We start from the raw sequence: 22,969 nt of genomic DNA on the forward strand, positions 1-22,969 counted from the left end.
TGTCCTAGATAAATTCTTAAATGAAAGTAAGTTTCAGAACAATATGTTTAATTTCTGTAAAATGTATGTGTGGATTTGTACATGCCCAATAAAATTCTACAATGATACATAAGTACAGTGGCTGTCTTTAGGGGGTGATACGTGTGAGTATGTTGGTACTGTGTAAGTAAGTTTGTTTTTCACTATGAGCTTAGATTAGTTTTTGAGCCCTGGTGTCATAGTGGTTAAGAGCTCGGCTGCTAACCAGAAGAGTGATGGTTGACTCTTTATCAGCTGCTCCTTGGAAACCCTACGGGGCGGTTCTCCTTTGTCCCGTAGGGTTGTGAAATCGACTAAATGGCAGTGAGTTTTAGGTTAACTTTACCACCTAAAAAAGACTGGCTTAAAAATTTAAAAAAAGAAATCTTTCCTGACCACCTTATCTACATTGCTTTCCACACTATCTCCCTAAAAATGTCTGCTCCATCTTGCAGGACAGCTGCTGAAAACCCAAGTACCTAGAATGGCATGGGATATACAAATAATTCATTTATTAAGTAAATGAATACAGTGTTTTGTATTAGAATAGATAAAACATTATATGTTGACATTAAATAAGCCAACAAGTAAAAAAAAAAAACAAAATAACCATCTTTTCATAGATAGTTTAGTAATTGCTTTCCGAAAAGTTTAAAAACTGCTTTATCTGAAAGTATAAAGCATATTATACTAGTGCTCAGCCTTAAGTAACCTAGATGTAATTGTGATTTGTCCTAAGGTTTGTATGCTTGTCGATTCAGGTTTCTGAGAGTCAAAATCAGGCACATACCGTAGATAATCCTGGAATCAGGCTTGGGTGTGAACCTCAGCTCTGTCATTTGTATTCTTGCAGCATCGGTCACTTCTCTCAACTTCAGTTTCTTCATCTGTAAATGAAAGCAATATGTCATAGTGTTAGAAGGGTTAAATGAGATAATGTATGTAAAACTCCTGGCAGAGTGTGTAGACCCAGTTAAAAATGAGTTCTGTTTTTCCTATCTCATCCCCAAAATCTTCATAGAGTTGTATTATCTAATAAATGCAGATGCCATTCTAGACTTAAAATCACACAGTCATAGAATGGATTAGAGCAGCCTTTTATTCAAAGTTATGTTCCATGAAAATAATTTATTTCTACTTTGTTGCAGCCATATTGAAAGTTTTAAAGAATATAACGTGTGTATTATAACAGAAGGAAAAATGGAAGTATTCCAGGAGCTTCGTAAGCCATCAGCACGTTTGGAGTGTGACCACTGCAATTTCAGGGGCTCAGATTATGAAAATGTACAAATCCATATGGGTACCATCCATCCCGAATTTTGTGATGAAATGGATGCTGGTGGCTTAGGTAAAATGATTTTTTACCAGAAAAGTGCAAAGCTGTTTCACTGCCATAAGTGCTTCTTCACCAGCAAGATGTACTCCAATGTGTATTATCATATCACGTCCAAACACGCAGCCCCTGAGAAATGGAATGATAAACCAAAACATCAGCTGAACAAAGAAATAGATCTTGGAAAAAGCCCTCCTCTTCCTGAGCAACAGAAAATACCCTCTAATTCAGCAGAACTGAAACCTGTACCCGTCCTTTCTGTAGAAACTCAGAAACTTGGCCCAGAATCCCCAAAGCCTACTCCTGTTACTCCCCTGGAGCCTCAGAAACCTGACCCTGTTGTTTCTTCTGAGCCACAGACACCTTCCCTTACTTCTTCTGAGCCTCCAAAACCCGCTTCTGTTTCTTCACCTGAACTTCCAAACCCAGTTCCTGTTGTTTCTGAATCTCAGAAACCTGTCCCCGTTCCTTCTCCAGAACCACAGAAACTTGCCCCTGTGTCTACTGAAGCAGTAAAGACTGCTCTTATTAATACCAAGTCCCAGAAACATTCTCATTTCCCAGAAACACTGGGGCCACCTTCAGCTTCATCTCCAGAGTCACCAGTTCTAGCTGCTTCCCCTGAACCTTGGGGTCCATCCCCTACTGCATCTCCAGAATCTCGGAAATCAGCCCAGACTGTCTCCCCTGAGCCCAGGAAGCCATCCCCATCTGAGTCTCCTGAATCTTGGAAGTCATTTCCTGCTGTCTCCTCGGAACCTAGGAGACCAGCCCCAGCTGTGTCACCTGGTTCTTGGAAGGCAGGGCCACCCGGGTCTCCTAGACCTTGGAAATCTAGTCCGTCAGCATCATCAGGACCTTGGAAACCAGCTAAGCCTGCTCCATCTGTGTCGCCTGGACCTTGGAAACCAATTCCTTCTGTATCTGGACCTTGGAAACCAACTCCGTCTGTGTCCCCTTCATCCTGGAAATCTTCATCGGTGTCTCCTAGTTCCTGGAAATCTCCTCCTGCATCCCCTGAATCATGGAAGTCTGGCCCACCAGAACTCCGAAAGACAACTCCCACCTTGTCACCTGAACATTGGAAGGCAGTTCCCCCAGTGTCTTCTGAGCTCCGTAAAACAGGACCTCCCTTGTCTCCTGAGATTCGCAAACCAGGCCCACCACTATCTCCAGAGATCCGTAGCCCGGCAGGATCTCCAGAGCTCAGAAAACCCTCAGGGTCACCCGAGCTTTGGAAGATTTCTCCTGATCAACGGAAAACTTCTCCTGCCTCTCTTGATTTCCCTGACTCCCAGAAAAGCTCCCGTGGTAGTTCTCCTGATCTCTGGAAGTCTTCCTTTTTTATTGAGCCTCAAAAACCTCCTGTCTTCCCTGAAACCCGGAAAGCAGGTCCTTCAGGGCCATCTGAATCCCCTAAAGCAGCCTCCGAGATCTGGAAACCTGTCCTTTCTATGGATGCCGAGACTAGGAAACCTGCCCTTTTTTCTGAGCCTGCCAAAACAGCCCCGGCTGCTTCCCCTGAACCAAGGAAGCGTGCTCTTTTCCCCGAGCCCAGGAAACATGCCCTTTTCCCCGAGCTTCCTAAATCTGCTATATTCTCAGAATCTCAGAAGGCACTTGAACTTGGTGATGAACTGCAGGTAGATGCCATAGATGATCAAAAATGTGATATTTTGGCTCACGAAGAACTTCTAGCTACACCCAAGAGACTTTTAGAAGATGCCTTATTTCCTTGCTCAAAGAAGCTTAAGAAAGACAACCAAGAGAACTCAGATGCCGAGCTTAGTAGTAGTGAGTATCTCAAGACAGATTTGGATGCGATAGATATTAAGGGCCAGGAATCAAGCAGTGATCAAGAGCAGGTTGATGTGGAATCTCTTGATTTTAGTAAAGAGAACAAAATGGATATAACTAGTCCAGAGCAGTCTAAAAATGTGCTTCAGTTTACTGAAGAAAAAGAAGCTTTTATCTCTGAAGAGGAGATAGCAAAGTACATGAAGCGTGGAAAAGGAAAGTATTATTGTAAAATTTGTTGCTGTCGTGCTATGAAAAAAGGTGCTGTTTTGCATCATTTGGTTAATAAGCATAATGTTCACAGCCCTTACAAATGCACAATTTGTGGAAAGGCTTTTCTTTTGGAATCTCTCCTTAAGAATCATGTTGCCGCCCATGGGCAAAGTTTACTTAAATGTCCGCGTTGTAATTTTGAGTCAAATTTCCCAAGAGGCTTTAAGAAACATTTAACTCATTGTCAAAGCCGGCACAATGAAGAGGCAAATAAAAAGCTAATGGAGGCTGTCGAACCACCCCTGGAGGAGCAGCAAATTTAACTTTTGAACACGGTGTGCATATATGCTCTACAAAGGTGTTTGTTAAAACCATTCTTTGAAAATACAGCTAATTAAGTAGCCTGCTCGGGTCAGTTAGATGTTGATGTGTACAGTCGTATTGTGTTCCGTTGTCTTGGTAGTGTTACAGAGAATAAGCGTTTGGCTATTTTTTTTATCATTTGTTTATGTGGCTGTCTTGCAAATCAAATTCTTATATATTCCAGATGGATGGAAAGTTCTCATTTCTTTTAAGTATGTTTGAATAATAATATGAAGAGGCAGGCATTCCATTTTAACAATCATGAGCAAGTTGTACTCAGTTTAAAACATCTAGTGTATCTTCTTGTGAAACTAACTTTGGTCAATAGAAGTTATTTGGATGTTTACAAATTAGGCTTGAAAAGTAAATTTCAGAGAAATTTTGTTCCCTTTTGTTGAATGTGTTTTCGGATCCTAAAAGTTATTTCGATCAAAGTTTCTATTTGATCATATAAAATTATTTATAAGTCTTGAACAGTTCTAGATGTTTATTAGCTTTTATGTCATGGAAAATTGGAGTCTCAGGGTTGCTGATTTTCTGCTAAAAGGGGGAAAATTGAATAAGTTTTATAAATAGTTTGCAGCCTTCTTTTGGAGGAGAGTACTTAGAAAAAGAGAGTGACTGCAGGAAGCTAAGAGAAAGGTTAATCTGATACTGAGTTTTTCTTGCCCTCAGTTGTAAAATAGACTTTCCATTGGAGTCTTCCATTCTGTATTTTATCCTAAGATCTGGCTCTTTACTTCCTTGCCAGCTCACGCCAATAAATGGTCCTTAATTGCCAAATGTGTTAGAGCTTGTACTTCCTACTGCTGGGTCTTGCATGTCACCTTTTGGGGCTTAAGATTGGAGGAATGAGTAGGAACTGAAAGTCTTCCAGATTCACAGTAGACAATTTTATAAATAGATGTTTCTGTTTGAAAAACATTACTTTTATGTTTTTTACAGTTCTGTTACTTGTGCCTGTTCATGGATAATTTTATTCTAAAATATTTTGTCAAATGTGTATCTATCAAATTAAAAGCAAAGTTTTTGTTTCAGCAAAGTCCGTGTCTTAAGTACTTTTCATTGCACGATATTGAGCTTCCATTATTCTTTCCTATTTCCACTTGTTTTCAGCATATTAGTTTTCACTCCTGGGAACAGCATTTTCTAAGCTGTGTCTTCTCTGAGGGGGAGAAAACAGTCATGTAAACTAAGGAAGCACTGTATGTTAGGCACCCCTTTGTGGAAAATCTCATCCACACACATTAGGATATTAAAGGTTCTGAGAAATTTAGCTTGTGGTTCTCAACCCTGGCTGTAATTAAAGACCTTTACAGACTGTAGGGGTACTTGGCGAGTGCTATAAGGGATTCCACTGTGTAGCCATGATTGAGATAACTGGGTTTAATTTAATTAATAAAGAATAGTTTCTCTTTTCATGGCATCCCTGTTAACATGCCAGTTTGAAAGACAATAGACAATGCTGGGTGAAGTCTTAGAAGTTTCAGGTCTAGCTCTTACTTTGGTGAGTATAGTCAAGGGCAAGGAAAGCACTACAAGTGGCCTGCTGCTATAATTGTTGTCTGTTTACGTGGGCACTTTGAGAATGAGCTCCTTCCAGTTCTGAAGTTTCTTCCTAGGCAATGATGCCATCAAGTAGAATGGGTAAGAAAACTTGGATATACAGTTGTCTTTTTTTTTTTTTTTTTCCTCCATTTACACTGACTTGACTAAGACAGATGGAGAAACAAGGGTCTCCGGCATCTAGAAACCCTCTTGAAGCCTGCATTCTCAAATCACTGTTAACACCTAATTCTTTTCCTTAGGACTTCACCCTTTTGGTGTTTGAGCCTCTCACAGAATCCTTCCTAAACCTTTGCTCAAAGTGGAGCCAGCTAGATCTCAGGACTTGCCATCTGATTTTTGCTGTATGTGGATTTTCTCATGCCCTAAAATGGGGAATCCTTTGCCAGAGTAAGTGGTGATAGCGCATGTGTAGTTTTGGCCTGTTGTCTTCTTTCACCTTGCTTTTGTGGTTTCCTTTTTTTTTGTCCTGTTTCTAGAGATCAGAGTGAGCCGTACCATTTCTTTAGAACTTAATGACTTCATTTAACCTTGATGACTTTCCCTCCTAAATGATAGCATCCCCTTCTTATCATTTTGACTGACTCAGTACATTTTTGTTTTTCAACAATTTTATATAATATGAAAGAAAATAAAATTATTGTACTGTTTTACTCCACATGGAATTTACCCTGATGCTTTGGGTGACCAATTTAATTTTCATTACTTTTACTATAAGTAGAAATGCTGGTGGCATAGTGGTTAAGTGCTATGGCTGCTAACCGAAGAGTAGGCAGTTCAAATCCACCAGGCACTCTTTGGAAGCTCTATGGGGCAGTTCTACTCTGTCCTATAGGGTCACTATGAGTCGGAATTGACTTGACGGCACTGGGTTTGTTTTTTTTTTTTTTTACTATAAGTACATGAATTATCATATGCCTGTAGCAGGTTTTGCTTTCATTTTTAATATTGGTGTGGATTCCATACATTTGTCTTGGATGAAGTTACTGAGGGATGCTTATTCAATCTACAAGCATCGCAAAACTGGTAGGGATACCTTTTAGGGTTAAAGTACGCCCCCAGATCTAAAAATCCTTGAAATTTTTCCCCTTTCCCAACTTTACAAATTCTGTTCATGTGTAATTCTGACTACATGGCATATTATTTTTGTATAGCTACTGTAATTATCACAGATTTTAATGGTTTAAACAAATTTTTTAGCAGTTCTGTAAGTCATTTGGGCCAGATTCCTCTTATCTGACACTGATCTTGAGGCTGCTCTTAGAATCAGTGAGACAATTTTTCAACTTTGATGAAGTTGTCGGGCAGCCGAGCCTAATTCATGAAAAGAAGTACAAGATTATAACGTAATATAGATTATTCAGACATTTTAAAGATGTCTCTTTATGCATTTCTTGGATTCTTAAATATGAAATGTTTTGGAAAAGTTAGGAATAAATCCTGTTTTGTTCAATGTTTATAGGTGGTTTTGAGGAATATAGAATAAAATGTATAAGGTGGTGCAGTGGTTAAGAGCTCAGCTGCTAACCAAAAGATCAGCAGTTCGAATCCACTAGTGGCTCCTTGGAAACTCTGTGAGGCAGTTCTCCTCTGTCTTACAGGGTCACTATGAGTTGGAATCCACTTGATGACAATGGGTGATGGTGAATGGTGTAAAATAAAACTTCTAGGGAGACCGCTAATTTGCATATACCCTTAAGAAAGCCTGAGTTTTAAGCAAAATTAGGATTGGGCAAGAATTTTAAAAAAGCACTATCATTGTGGGCTAAGCATCGTTCTAAGTGCTTTACATGAATCTCTTAATCTTCGCTGCAACCCTGTTAGCTTGATGCTAACACTATGTCCTTTTCAAAGTTTGAAGTTACACAAAAAATGCAAATTCAGTCAGCCTGATGTCAAAGCAGACAGCTCATAATTACCATGTTCTATAGCGACTTTTTTTTTTTTTTAATAACGACTAATGGGTTACTGGAGTGGATGAGAGTGGCTTAAGGAATCTAAAAGCCCCCCTCCTCCTGGGGGCCTCAGCATCACTTTCATATACCGCATTCACTCTTTGCACAGTGGTTAAGTGTGGCTGCTAACTGAAAAGTCAGGGCTCTGAACCCAACAGCCACTCTGCAAAAGAAAGATGTGGCAGCCTGCTTCTGTAAAGGTTACAGCCTTGGAAACCCTATGGGGCAGTTCTGCTCTGTCCTTTAGGGTCTCTGTGAGTGGAAATCAACTCCCATGGCAATGGGTTATTCACTCTTAACCTAAATCCTCTTTCTCCCTCTTGGGAATGATAACATTCTCCCACTCTGTAGAGATTTTCATTATTCCCCACCAGCCTTTAAGTTCATAGACAGTAATAAGGGCAACATTTACTTTCTGATATTTGTTTCTGCCGAGTTAATACCGACTCACGTTGACACCATGAGTCAACTGCTCCGTAGGGTTTTTATGGCTGTGACCTTTTGGAAGTAGATCGCCAGGCCTTACTTTTGAGGTGCCTCTGGGTGGGTTTGAACCACCAACCCTTTGGCTACTAGTCCAGTTCTTAACCATTTGTGCCACCCAGGAACTCCTGATATTTAGCAGTACTCTTTGTAGGTATAGATGCACTGTTTTCATCTATTACCATCTAAAAAAAAAAACCTGTTGCACTTGATTCCAACTCATAGCAACCGTATAGCCCCATGTAAATCTGATAACTTTCCATCATAACAGGATGGAGAGAGCCACATTGTGCTCTTTAATGTGGAAGTGGAAGTCCTGGATCCTGGTGAGGAATTATGGCAACCAAGATTCTGGGGCAAACGTGGGATGCCTACCTGTCTAGGTTGCAGGTGTGATGACTCCAGGCCATCGTCACAGAGATCTATGTAGTTTGTATTGAATCTATGTACTTCTCTCCACTTCTGTTGCTGCCAAGCAATGTCAGACCTCCTAAACTGGTATCCCTGATTTCATTTTTGCCTCTTTCCAACTAATATAATACACTAGGATAAAATATATCTCTTGAAACACTTATTAGTCTGTAAATTTCCTTCTTGAAATAGTCATTTCCCATTGCACTTAGGCTAAAATACAAACTTCTTAAAATGACCCTCAAGGCTGTGCACAATGCAGTGTCTCCTTATTTCTCCAGCCTTGTTTTGTCCCTCTTTGGGTCCTCTTCTGAGGCAGCCTTGTTTTCAGTTACCTACTCTGTCCTGTTTACTGTGGTGCTAGAATCTACGTCACTGGTATTTCAAATACCGGCAGGAGCACCCATGTAGAGCAAGTTTCAGTGGAGTTTTCAGACTAAGGCAGGCTAGAAGGACCTGGTGATCAACTTCTAAAAAAACTGGCAGTGAAAACCTTATAAATAGCAGCGGAACATTGTCTGATATAGTGCTGGAGGATGAGCCCCTCAGGTTGAGAGGCACTCAAAATACAACTGAGAAAGAGCTGCCTCCTCAAAGTAGAATCGACCTTAATGACATAGATGGAGTCAAACATTGAACACTAATGACCAAAGACCAGAAGAGTTACAGAATGACATTAAGGACATCATAGATGAAGAAAGCAAAAGGTCATTGAAAAGACAGAAAAGACCAAAATGGATGTTGGAAGAGTAGAGTAGCTAAAGCAAAAGGAAGAAATTGTGAAGTAAAAGAACAAGATTTCAAAGGTGGCTCAATAAGACTAAGTAAAGTATTATAACGAAATGTGCCAAGACCCGGAATTAGAAAACCAAAAGGGAAGAATGTGCTTTGCATTTTCCAAGCTGAAAGAACTAAAGAAAAAATTCAAGCCTTGAGTTGCAATATTGAAGGATTCTATGGGCAAAATGTTGAATGATGCAGGAAGCATCAAAAGAAGATGGAAGGAATACACAGGGCAACTGTACCAAAAAGAATTGGTCAATATTCAACCATTTCAGAAGTAACATATGGCCAAGAACCAATGGTACTGACGGAAGAAGTCCAGGCTCCTTTGAAGGCATCGGTGAAAAACAAGACTCTAGGAATTGACGGAATACCAATTGAGATGTTTCTACAAACGGATGCAATGCTGGAAGCACTCACTCATCTATGCCAAAAATTTGGAAGACTGCTACTTGGCCATCTGACTGAAAGAGATCCATATTTGTGCCCATTCCAAAGAAAGGTGATCCAACAGAATGCAGAAATGATCAAACAATATCATTAATATAACACACAAGTAAAATTTGGTGAAGGTAATTCAAAAATGGTTGCAGCAGTACATTGACAGGGAACTGCCAGAAATTCAAGCCAGATTCAAAGAGGATGTGGAACAAGAGATGTTACTACTGATGTCAGATGGATCTTGGCTGAAACTAGAGAATACCAGAAAGATGTTTACCTGTGTTTTATGACTGTGCAAAGGCATTCAACTGTGTGGATCGTAACAAATCATGGATAACATTGTGAAAAATGGAAATTCCAGAACAATCATGCTTATGCAGAACTTTGTACATAGATCGAGGGTCAGTCGTTCGAACAGAAAAGGGGAAGCTGTGCATCAGGTTTGTATCCTTTTACTATATTTATTCAGTGTGTATGCTGAGCACATACTCTGAGAAGCTGAACTACATGAAGAAGAACGAGGCATCAAGTTTGGAGGAAAACTCACTAACAACCTGTGACATGCAGATGATACAGCCTGCCTTGCTGAAAGTGAAGAGGACTTGAAGCACTTACTGATGAAGATCAGAGACTACAGCCTTCAGTATGGATTACACCTCCACATAAAACAAAAATCCTCACTACTGGACCAATAAGCGATGTCATGATAAACGGAGAAAAGATTTAAGTTGTCAAGGATTTCATTTTTACACAATCAGTGCCCCTAAAAGCAGCAGTCAAGAAATCAAGCAACTTACTGCATTGGGCAAATCTGCTGCAAAAGACCTCTTGTAAGTGTTGGAAAGCAAAGATGTCACTTTGAGGACTAAGTTGTACCTGACCCAAGCCATGGTATTTTCAGCTGCCTCATATCCATGTGAAAACTGGACAATGAATAATGAAGATTTGAATTATGATTTTGGGGACGAATATTGAATATACCATGGACTGTCAGAAGAACAAACAAATCCATCTTGAACAAAGTACAACCAGAATGCCTCTTAGAAGCGAGGGTGGCGAGACTTTGTCTCGTGTACTTCAGACATGTTATCAGGAGGGACCAGTCCCTAGAGAAGGACATCATGCTTGGTAAAGTAGAGGGTCAGTGAAAAAGAGAAATACCCTCAAGATGGATTGACATAGCAGCTGCAACAGTGGGCTCAAACATAGCAACGATTTTCAGGATGGCACAGGACTGGGCACTGTTTTGTTCTGTTGTACATAGGGTCGCTATAAGTCAGAACCGACTCAGAGACACACCAACAGCAACAACAGTGCTACTTCTAGGAATCCCTGGTGGCCCAATGGTTAAGCGCTCAGTTGTTGAAAGGTCATTGGTTCTAACCCACCAGTCTCTCTGCAGAAGAAAAGACCTGGTGATCTGCTCCCGCAAAGATTACAGCTTTGGTTATCCTATGGAGCAGTTCTACTCTGTCATATAGGGCCACTATGAATCAGAATTGACTCACCTGCACACACTACCAACAACAGCACGCTACTGCCTTCATACCAACCATTCCACCAGATGTTGACTGGAGAGGCCCGTCGTACCTTTTCTCTTCATGTTTCTTGACAGGCTATTTTATCATAAGTAAGATAGTTTCTTGTATGCTTTCAAATAGAATTTAAAATTAAGTAAGCCACAAATAATAAGGTAACTGTTACTTTGAGAGATGTTGATGTCTCATCTTTCTCATGATAAAAATAAAATTTTGTGAAGAAATTTACTGCGATCTTACTTGAAATATAGGTGCCAAAGTTACCATGGTCAGTGTAGACCATCAAAGAAGGAACATCTCTCTTACCAACAGGAATGCGGGGGGTGTGTCACCTGAAAAGTGAAGGGTTCTTGATCATGAGGCTTTGCCCTAGAGAAGGGGTCAGCAAAGCTAAGACCTGCCGGTGAAATCTAACCGTTGCCTGTTTTTGTAAAGTTTTATTGGAAGACTGCCATGCCCATTCATTTACATAGGGTCTATGCAGTAGAGTTGAGTAGTTGGGACAGTTTAGGCCCACAAAGCCTAAAATATTTACTGTTTGGTTCTTTGCAGAAAAAGTTTGCTTGTGTTTTATGACTATGCAAAGGCATTCAACTGTGTGGATCTGCCCTAGAGAATTAGCCACATTCCAAAGGGCTGGACCTTGGCCCTTGTCAATTTTGGTTCCTGGGGAAGCTGACTCAGAGATGGAGATGAGCATGTAGGATATTTATTAAGGAGAGCTCTTGAATCAACACCTGTGGAAGGGAAGAGAAGGAAGCAGGATTGGGCATAGGTAGGGACTGAGCTGTGATACAGTCCCATTGGAGGGTCCTTAGCTGACTCTATGGGGAGACCTGGAGCCAGGATAGCCCTTCAGTGATGATCAGAGTGGAAGCAAGAGTGCTGGGCTTTTATACCATGGCATCGATAAATGTGGTTATAGGCTAACTCTGGAAGGAAGCGAGTTCATGGGTGAGACAGATTTTTTTCAGCCGAGGCAATTCCCAAAGAGGGCTAACAATTGAGGGCCATCTTCAGCAGCTGGGGAACTAAGACCTTATTTCTGACAGGGAACCTGGTGGAGTATCACAGCACTCACCACAGTTCTGTAAGTTCAGAAACCTTGTTTGCTCAACACCCTAAGACTGGATCAATCTCTTGTGCAGATTCCTGTTAACCGAGTGCACAAGGCAGATATATAAAGTCAGAATGCCAATTTGTAATCTTACAATCAAAACCACAAATGTCAATGGGATTGGAACTATGAATTCCCTGGTGCATTTTCTTCTTGTGCCACATGGGAAGCCAAATTGTAATCAGAAGGTGTTTTAGAAAGCATTAGATTAGAATGAGGTGAGGTAGTTAATAGGATTTGAATGGGAGCTTACAACAAGGTTATAGCTGCCACCAGGAGTGACTAGTGGAGGCACTGAGCCTTGAAAAGGGCACTGGATAAGTAAGTCCCCAAATCTGGTTTCACACAGGATGCCATTATGTACCTTGAGCTGTGCTTGGATAGGTAGCAGGGACATTCTTGCCCAACTCTTCTTTCTCTCTGCCTGTCCTTGACTGGAAGCAGATCTTAGATAGGCCAATAATCCGCTCAGATTGGTGTCAACTGTTGTCAACCTGGGAGTCTTTCCTTTTCTCTTTTTTATTTTTAGTCCTCTACTCTGAATCACTGTGATGTTGAAGTTTAACTCTCAGAAGACAGTCTTACATTGATAGTCTTTTTATGCCCCCCAAGTACAGAAAACAAATAGCTATAAATTCAATTGTATAATAAGTAGAATGAAAAAAGGGCAAAGATCCAGTAGTATTTTGAAGGTCAACATTTCTATTCCTGATTCAAATTAAAGTGAAAACTACAAAATGTATGTTCTTACTAGGAATTTATGAGTGGACAGACAAACCTGTATCAGGATACCTTGGACATGCTTAGCTGCAAGATTTTAGTGTACAATAAAGCCTTTCTGCTCTAAACAGAACCGAAAGCTTTATTATAGTGCCAGCAAGACAACTTAAACTCAGGCCTTGGTTGCAGATAGAACATTCTCTTGGTAATACAGCCCCGAACATTCCTGAAATATTCAACTTCACCTCCAGGTCAGAGATAATTTCACTTGAAAAGTCTCAAAAACTTGAAGGCTTGCTGCAGATCCACTGAAGCAGATAGAGTGACATGAACCCAGGAGACCCAGAGTCTACTCTTAAATCTTATAACTCTCCCCCAGCCCCATCTTTCTACCTTGACTTTTTTTTTTTTTTTAAAGAACTAAGACTGTATATGGATACATTCTTATAAAAAATCAAACAGTACAGGCACGCAGAACAAAATGTGGAACTCCTCCTTCACCAGGAGTAATGAAAGGAAACCTGGATTTCAGTTTTGTGGTGGATCAAATAGAGATCGCACCTCGCAAAAGAAATGAAAGGGACTGATCTTTGGAAATAGGAGAGAGGGTATTTTGTCGTGGAGAGCACAGAACTAGCAGGAAGACTGGATGCTAGTTGTCTCTACTTCTTACTGGCTGGGTGACCCTGGGCAAGCTCCTCCGCCTCTGTGAGTCATTGCTGTGAGGAAAGCATTAATACCTTTACTGTCTGTGTCTTTCAGTGTTAGTATGAGAATTAAAATAGGTAAAGAGTAGGCAAGTGATTTGTGTTCTTCCATTCATGAGAAATTATTATGGCTGGAGGAAGAAACATTAGCAGGTCTTTGATCACAAACTTGAAGGCTTAGATGGTCTTCCATTCCAAAGTGCTACACCTTCTTGTAGCCTAGTAAATAGCGAAATTGAATATAAGAAGATCAGCCACTTTTTTGTTAACTCTTCCTTGGTTTTCTGACAGAAACTGGTTGGCAATATCTACTAAGTGATATGTTCCCATCTGTAGCAAAATGTGGAAAGAATGAGTACAACTCTCATTCATCTGGCTCCAAGGATAGCCTGAAGACAACTAGTCAAGTGAGTTTCTGGGTTCACTTTCTACTTCTTGCTTTATTCTTTGTACTGAGATCCCCATAATAAATGTTGCTCAAATGTCACAGTGCTGTGCACATTTCAAAGCCTTAGAGAAGAAACCAAACATTTCCAGAAACCTTGATAAGACAAGTGATCTAGCTCCATTTTGCTGTCAGAACCCCTCAGTGGAACTATCTTCAGTTATTTCCTCCATCATCCTTCTTCCAGCTCATAACCCTCCCACAGTTAATTAAAAATGATAGTTTCCTCCTGCTGCCTTGCAAATTTAGTGCCAGAAAATAGAAGTTGGCCTCCTTCACCTTCCCCTTTCCTTTCCCCTAGCCTCCCCCAAATGCTTTGGTGCCTTTAGAATCAGTTACATTTCTCAAGTTCATTTAACATAATTGATTTATTTTTGGTAAGTATAAAAATATGGGCTAGGAGGGAGATGGAAAATGACAAAAATAGCTTCATCTGCAAAGTTAAAATTAAATCTGACATTTCCCTCTACTATTCCATTTTTTTTTTTAAAGAATGCTTCATGACAGATTTCTCATATCTTTTCAAATTCCACATTGCCCTAGAGTTAGAATTAATTTTCCAAACTGTCAGCTAAACAGACAGCCCAGCAGCTTTATTACCATGAAGCTTTTCTGTGCCTGTGACAGCTCTGGAGACAGGTGATATATTACAAAGATAGTCAGAATTTAGAAAGGTTCACAAATGGTCTGACTTTTTTCTGAATTCAGTAACCCAAAGGTCTTAAATCCTCAATTATACCTGTTTGGACCTCAGCTGGCAATTAAATCAATACACAGGTTGGTTTGGGACAGAGACGAATTTTACGTGCTATCAAATCAGGACACCATTTCGAATTCCATTCTTATTATATCACGTACAGTAAAAAAGGACTAGGTCAGACATCAGCACAAAAGTGGCAAAGTTCTATTTTTGTTTTCCTCAACAAGGTATTTGTTCCAGTAACAACCCATGAAAATGTCAGCCTTCGAAAAGAGTCAAGTATTGGCATACCTGAATTAGGAAAGGTATCTCACTAAAGGGAGCTGTGAATGTTCTGGAGCAGGGGACTTGAAGCTGCTAGCAATGTCTGTGTAAGTAAAGTTCATGATTAATTATCTTTGACCATGGCCGAGGCATCAGTACTGGGCATAACTATATAGAAATGCCTTTACGTTTTGGGAACTAGTGGCAATGCCTCTCTGAAAGCAGAATTTAGGAAGTGGAAAACTGGCATCTTTATAAAGTGTTTTCATGTCCATGCTGTCATTCACCTCTGAAGAGCTTTGGGAGATGAGTCTAGTGGAATTGTTCCCAACTTACAAGTGAACCAAAGAGATTCAGAGGTGGTATCACTTGCCCAAATTCACGCTTGGTTTTACTGACTCAAGGCCTGGTCTTCCTTTATTACACCGTCCCTCCTTTTCCTGTGCTAGAGCCTCCCTTTCTATGACTAAAGTGAGTCACTACCCCCTTTTAACAGCTTTTGCTTGACAGTCCTTTACAGATACCAAGTCTTAGATGTCACAGTTACAGAAACCTTAAAAAAAAAAAAAAAAATTTTGTGGGGACAATCAGAAGCTTTTTCTGAAAAGAAGTGACAAAAGAGAGACTTGGGGCTCTGGAAAACCAGAAAAGAACAGCTCCAGAAAGGAGTTACTCCTAGTGTTGACTATAAATTTGTCTGCTCGTAATTTTGCTCAGCATGACTGGAAAAAAGGATTTGAAAATTTATCTTTATCTGAGTTGATCTGCCTTATTTTCCACATTTAATCAAAATATGGAACCAAAGTTTCCAGAGCAAGAAGGAACTATCTAAGTGTTTTAATTCAAACAGCCTTTTCTGGAAGCAGAATCTCTCATCAGCCTTCCAGACTTTGATGAACTATAGGATATAGTTGGAGTGGAACAGATAATTAATGATAAATCAGCATGATTGTTACATAAATGCCATTCAAGAATGTCAACAAAGGAGTGAGAAATACCTCCATCCTATTCTTACTCATGAATGCTTAGGCCCTCCTTTTCATGAGTTGATTGTCTTCTGTATCCCCTCGTCATCAGAATGTATGGCCTAGGTGACAGTCATGTTTCAGAACTTTATTATGTATGTGTGGTTGTGGTGACCATGAAAATGTGCCTCTCAGATCTCCTGCTGAGGGGAACAAAATTGATTGACAGCCTCAGTTGCTGTACTATGAATCCCTCACACAGTTTGTGCCAAGGCCACACTTCTCATGTCCGTCTCCCAGCCAGTGACTGAATGTGGCAGGGATACTAAGGCAGCCCCCTCCTGTTAGGCGGGAGGGGAGGGACCTCTCTGAGGGGCGACTGGCTTGAGACTTGGTATTGGTTTTGTTGAAACATCCTAGCACTGCACTGCAATCTAAAATCAACCTTCCTCCCTCCCTCCCTTTTTTACCTCTGCATCTCTTCATGACTGTGATCTGATGGTTCTCCTAGCCTCCTCTGGCTCCCTCTCCATTTTCCTTAATTAGCATTTTCTCCAATAAATCTCTTGCACTTTTGTCATGGATTGAATTGTCACCCCACAAAATACCTGTCAATTTGGCTAAGCCATTATTCCCAGTATTGTGCGATTGTCCACCATTTTGTCATCTGATGTGATTTTCCCATGTGTTGTAAATCCATGTTAAGTGGCAGTTTAGTTAATGAGTCAATGTTAATGAGTTAGTGGCAGTTATGTTAATGAGTCAGGACTCAGTCTACAGGATTAGGTTGTGTCTTAAGTCAATATCTTTTGAGACACAAAGGAGAGGAGGGAGCAGAGAGATGTGGGGACCTCATACCACAAAGAAACAAGAGCTGGGAGAATAGTGCATCTTTTGGACCCGGGGTTCCTGTGCTGAGAAGCTCCTCAAACAGGAAAGATTGATGACAAGAACTTTCCCCCAGAGCTGACAGAGAGAAAGCCCTCCTCTGGATCTGGCACCCTGAATTTGGACTTCTAGGCTCCTAAACTGTGAAAGAAAAAGTTTCTCTTTGTTAAATCCATCCACTTGTGGTATTTCTGTTATAGCAGCACTGGATGACTAAGATATACTTCTAATCCTGTCTTGGTATCCATTTCTTGGGAAACCTGGACTAACACAGTAGCTAATCAACACATCAAAATCTTGCCTTTTGTAAATATACCTTGTGAAAACTAATCCAAAAAGATGAAGATAACAAAGGTTTAAACCAATTAACAAAGTAACCTTTAAACATAACCTAGATTTTCACAAAGTATTTTTGTTGTTGAAAAGCTTATTCCTTCTCTGGTGAAATATGGTAATTTTCTCAGTGTGATAGGTTAAACTGAGTGTGGAGTAAAAACCACCAATATTAATACCCACCTTTGTGGATTGAATTGTGTCCCCCAAAAAGATCTGTTGAAGTCCTAACCTCTGGTACCTGTGAACTTACCATTGCTTGGAAATGGGGTCTTTGAAGATGTTATCAGTTAGCATGAGGTCATACTGGAATAGGGAGTGTCCTAATCCCTGCTGGTGATTGGTGTCCTTATAAAAGTAGAAGACACACAGAGAGAGACACAACAGGGAGATAGTCATGCGGAGAAGTGTTTACAAGCCAGGGAACTCCTGGGGCTACCAGAAGCTGGGAGAGACAAGAAAGGATCTCCCCCGAGAGTACACAGGGTATGGCTCTCCTGAAGCCCTGCGTTTGGACTTAATAGCCTCCAGAGCTGTCAGACAGTAAATCTCTGTTGTTTAAAGCCACCCACTTTGTGGTGCTTTGTTATGACAGCTTTAGGAGACTAGGACACCCACTATTGGTAAAGGTGCAGAGAAAAGAACACCGTAACACATTACCAGTGGGACCATAAGTTGGTGTGTAAGTTTTCTGAAAGGCATTGTGACACTACGTATCAAAAGCTTTAAAAACACACATAGCCTTTAATTCAGCAATTATAGGAAATTATTATAGGAAATAAGCTAAAGAAAGAGTTTGGAAGATGTACAAAGATATTTGTACAAAAATGTTTCACTATTCTAATAGTGAAAGTTTTTATAAAATGGTAAACATTCCATTATTTAAGACCTAGTATAACCGTACAATGGAATACCATCCAACTATTAAAAATATTGTAGATGAATACTTACTGACACGAAAAGATGTTCACGGCATGTTGTTAGCTTAAAGTGTAGGTTTTAGAATTTTTCATATAGTGCAATCCCATAAGCCTGGGTAGATATATATCAAAGTATTAAGAGCAGTGCTTTTCAGTGTTTTTCCCTTTTTTTATATTTGCGTTTTCTAACATTTTTGCCATAAACGTGTAGCCTTTGTAATAAAATGTAATTTTTAATTAAAAACATCCATTAATTGAATCTGGAGTAATTAAAGGATACAGGCTAATATCTCACGCAAAGACCTGTCTGAGGTGTGGCTGAAGCTGGACAGCAAATGCCTCAAATGGTGGCTTCCAAACCCAGGGAACTGGGGACTTGGGTTGGTTGTTGGGGGAGTGGAGTTGTGAAAAGGCTCAAAGAGGAAATGAAAGGAGAAAATGATAAAAAGTGGTGAAGGAAGGAGGGAAGGGTATTCAAGACAGAGGGAACAGAAGGAATGCGGAGCAGAATTGCTCAGAAAAGAGGACATATCATTCATGGAATTCGGTGTTCAGGGCACCTCCAGTGTGGAGCTTTCAAACTCACCAGGGGCTCACCCAGAAATGACCCTCATTCCATAGGGCCTGAGGGGAATGAAAGAAATAGCTCTCAGCTTGGGCTGAAGTGCAGAAATAGGGTGTACTGGGATGGAAGAAGTCACTATGAGTTGGAATCGACTCCATGGCACAAGACAACAACAAGAGGAATAGAAGGGCAGAGTGTCCCAAAGGATTTTGCCACCACAGGGGTTGGCTCACCTGAGTGTGAGACTGGACAGATCTGAGAGCCTGAGAAGTGCTAGAAGCCAAGTGAAACAAGAATCAAATGCCACTGGGTTCCTGAAACTGCCCTTATCTGTAGAGCTTGTCCCTGTGAATTCCATTCCACTCACTGTAACAAAGCTGGGGCACTTTAATCAACTTTAATCAGCAGAGAGTGTTGAACTGATAAGAACAGGTCAGAAAAGTCTACTGCAGGACCAGAGCCAAGAATGAAGTGCTCAGATTCTGGAAACTGCCTTTGAATGAGAGAAAAACCCTGGTTACCCAGGAGGTGGCAGTAGATAGTCACTTTAGCCTTGGTGGATTTATCTGGGAAGCTTTCTCTTTGGGTTTTTCCTGGTCAATACTGCCAGAGTGACATAAAGGGATAAAATTTCGTTCTGTTACCAACTCCTTGTTTGTGTCTATCCAGCAGCTGTTTCCTCCCTTCTTTTCTGGTAACAGCACCCTTTCATTTGGGCAACTGCTTCCTTCTCTCTGTAGTCACATTTTCCCAGAGAGGCTTTGAATCTCAGACTGCACCCACTAGCCTCAGGGGTGAGCACATGACACAGCCTGGCCAATCACAGTACACGGTCTCATAGTTGTTCCAGGGATGGGCATGTGACCTTAGTTGGGCCAAACAAAATCCTTCCCCAGCTGGTGGGGAAAAAGAAGCCCTTTGGAGAAACTTGATACCTCACCCACAGATATCCGGAGGCCCTTTTTTGACCTGAGATGAGACATGGACAGAAGGACTCCTGGGAACAGTGAGTCTTTTGACTCCTACCAAGGTTCCAGGGGCTGGTGCCCTGGTTCCTGCCTTTTTCCCGTTCTGTGGGCCACCTCAGTATCCTTACCTTAAACCTCTCTTTTGCCTAAAGCTACTTCCAGTTGTGTTCGTCATATGCAACTTAGAGAGTTCAGACTAAATCACTCTCCACGCTTGACTTTTTTTCCCATGATGGCTAAATTCCTTGCCTTCAAAAACAGGTTATAAACTTTTAAATGCGAATTTCCTCTTAAATAAATTGTAAACAAGCAAATATCACTTCATCAGACGTTCCCTTAATCACTAAGCCTGGTCAAAGCCTCTGTTTTCCACATCCATAGGAGGACTTTGGTTTGAATCCTGGCACCCTCCAGGACCCCTGTGTTACCGAACCCGGGAAGGTAGGTCCTTGTCTGGCATGCTCAGACTTGCCAATTATCTGGACACGGATCTTTGAGAAAGAAAGTTAACTTTATTGCAATGTGCAGAGCAAGGAGCTGGGAGAAATTCTCAGATCTGGCTCCTCAAGCAATGGGGAAGCGGGCCTTATATGTGATTTCGGCAGCAAGATGGTGGCAGTGCAGGTGTACTAAAAAACTAGGGAGGGAAAATTCTAGAAGGTGGCCAGGAAACAGGAGGTGACGTGGTTCTTGTTGGACCTCTTGCTTTGGAACAGGGCCCTGGTGATGAATTTTCCTTCTGATTTGTTTCTCCTATTGCTGCATCCTCTGTTGTGGTCAATTAGTGGTCACAGCTGGCCCTTCTATGCATGCAGGACAGGCCAAATCTGGCTTGGGCTAGTTTAAGGACTAATGGAAATTTACTGGCAAGTTTTATATCCAGAACGGCCTCTGCTGATGGCTCTCCCAGGTAAAGTACTGGGGGTGAGTTACTCCTGGCAGAACCCCAGGTGATGTACAAGGAGGCTGTGGACCTGAGTCTGCAGAGAGATACTAGGAGAGTGAAATGCTGTTTAAAGAAATAAATGGTGACAAATGCAACCAAAAGAACCTGCTCCCTCCAGAGACCCTCCACAGAGGCACACTTCTGAAGACAACTTGGTGGGCTAGAGATCAACCCCAGGGCAAACTTGGGGATGATCTGTGCTGAAGATGGCAGGGGTATGTGATGGAGGGAGCCTGGGTAACAGGCCCACCACCCCAGGAGAGTCTCCCCTCCATGAACGTTTGAACTGGTGCGAACTGGCTCCACAGGAAATCCATGAAATGTTGATATTGCCAGTTCTGATGGATTTCTCCTGAGTTCTTACGACTGATCTCTTAGCTAATGCCTTTGCTGGGGCCTGCAGTTCTCTGGCCCTGCCTGCCTGCACTGACCAAACACAACACAGAGAGAGCGTTCTCTGTGAGCTTTGTGGATTTTGTAGGATCTAGGTTCCATGCTGCAGAAGGAAACCTTGGATTGGGAGGGTGAGCTTCACCCAGGTGTACTCACGTCCCACTATTATGCCCTGACATGCTTTTGTGCAGAGAATGGGTTATGGCGTGATACTGCTTTGATCCCCTAAATTTGCTATAGGGCCAGGTGGGACCTGGAGTGGGCAGAGCTCACAGGCTGGTCTCCTCCAGCTGCAATCAGCCTTTTCAACTTCCTGCAACTCACTGTGCAATTAGTATCACTTTCTGTTTGTGCAATGAGTAGAGCAAAGTTAAAGAGCACTGTGTTATAGAACCTGGTCTCCCCTCATGCATCCCCTCTCATGGTCTCTCCTGTTTACTAGGAACTGCCAGGAATCATTTGGTCAGTTGTGGCCCGCAGATCACCGGCTACCAGAGGCAGAGCCGCGGTATCCTCTGGAGCCATGGAGGGCCTGCTCACTGCCACAAAAATGTTTCTTCAACTGGTCATGGAACAGCTGTGTGGTAGTCTGGCAGTGTTGTCTGAAGGCTTGAGACAAGGCCCAAGTCTCTTACGGTTTCCCTGGGAGATTCTAGTATGTGCTACTATGATTGTTTTTAGAGCAAAGAGCCAGCATACTTTAAGGAAGGAAAAAGAACTAGCTAAAAGATTTTCTGCCCTGGTTAAAGAATATTGAAAAGTCAGTGAGAACATCAGAGTGGTAACACAAGTTGATGGAGCCCTCGAGTCACTTGAGGGGAGCCAGTCCTCTGAAGTTACAAACTGTGTTTAACAGCAGCACTCAATAAAAATCTAAATAGGCCCATCCGTCACTTAAGGGTACAGTAGACCTCAACAGAACAGAAAAGCGAGCTCCTTAAACTTTCATTTCATGAAGTGATAATGCCTTGTCTTTAAGGACAGACATGGTTACCCGAAGATGCATCAAAATCCCTCCAAACACAAGTGACTGATGGCAAAAGCTTCTTACAAGTGTTACAGAAGAATAGATAGCAACTTCAGAGGAAAAGGTGGGTGGCTTGTAAGAAAATGCTCACCTCCAGGAATGCCTGAAACTGCTTTCCTGAGAAGCTGTGTGCTGGGAGGAAAGAGTGCAGGAGTGGAAGGAGCAGGAAAAGCATGCTTGAAAACTCCATCAGAAAAATGCAAAAGTTGTAAATGATGAAGACAGCCAGCGACCATCTCTGCCTGAAACCATGCTGAAGATTCTCTTTAGAGCAGATTACATGCATGATGGCAACTTAGAATTGGACAGAAAGTGTGGATCAGAAGACGGGGTCCACTGAGACTATATGTCAGAAGTAACAAACTTTTCCTTAAGAAGACTTGAAGGAGGAAAACAAGGAATATTTTTTAAATCGTGTGAATAAAATCAAATGAATGAAGAACTACAGGTCAAATGAAAAGCCTCCAAACTAGGAAGCGTCTTGGAAGTCTGAAAATTCAGGGTACCTAAGTGAGATCCAGAAGCTTCCACTGAAACTTGAAGTACTGCCTGAACCTCGTCAAGGACGTGCAATGCAACTTCACAGAATAGAGAAGTTGGCTTTCAATAGTATGTTGGCTCTTGGCATTACAAATAATCATAGCAGCACACACTGGAATCTCCCAGGGAAACCCAAAGAAACTTGAAATAGAGAAGAAACTTCCCAAAGTGTAGGAAACCATCAGCTGTACATATCACAAGTGCGACTCCTACAGGAAAATGGCTGAAGACGGGAAAGACCTGGAAAGAACCACTCAATTCCTTCCATCAAACTATTGCCCATGAAGAAAAAGATCAAGTAAGTTTGTTGGTAGCTCTGTTTGACTGAGAGAGAGTTCAACCAGGTAAGGAAAAAAAGTGGTCACAGCGGACAAAAACTGGCTGGAGCAGAGTCTAAATCCCAGCTTTTCCCAAGTACCCCTTTTGTGCATGCTCTGGGCAGAAACCAGAGAGGATGAGGGCATTCCCAGGGTCATCAAGTCCCAGGAAAGAAGGAGGGCTAAACTAAGGGTCCAGTGATCCAGGGCCAGGCACAGGTTTGATACCATAGCGGCTGGCCCCTGAAGAGCC

At 41.6% G+C, this 22,969-nt stretch overlaps 1 protein-coding gene across 6 annotated transcripts in view; it reads left to right on the forward strand.

Annotated features, from left to right (window-relative positions):
• The window catches only part of CHAMP1 (chromosome alignment maintaining phosphoprotein 1), an 89,344-nt gene that overhangs the window by 8,192 nt on the left and 58,183 nt on the right, over positions 1 to 22,969 (forward strand). For 5 of the 6 annotated variants that reach the window (XR_007513590.1, XR_007513593.1, XR_007513594.1 and 2 more), the window contains exons 3-5: positions 1,167 to 5,680; positions 13,737 to 13,852; positions 14,818 to 14,961. Coding sequence is in view for 1 of the 6 variants with exons in the window: in XM_049856616.1 (XP_049712573.1) it covers positions 1,219 to 3,684 (2,466 nt within the window). In the remaining 5 variants the exon portion in view is untranslated. Of the gene's footprint in view, positions 1 to 1,166; positions 13,159 to 13,736; positions 13,853 to 14,817; positions 14,962 to 22,969 lie in introns of those variants that run through there. The other variant, XM_049856616.1, reaches the window with a different exon arrangement.

The sequence above is a fragment of the Elephas maximus genome, chromosome 17, assembly GCF_024166365.1.
Source record: "Elephas maximus indicus isolate mEleMax1 chromosome 17, mEleMax1 primary haplotype, whole genome shotgun sequence".
Taxonomy (NCBI): Eukaryota; Metazoa; Chordata; class Mammalia; order Proboscidea; family Elephantidae; genus Elephas; species Elephas maximus.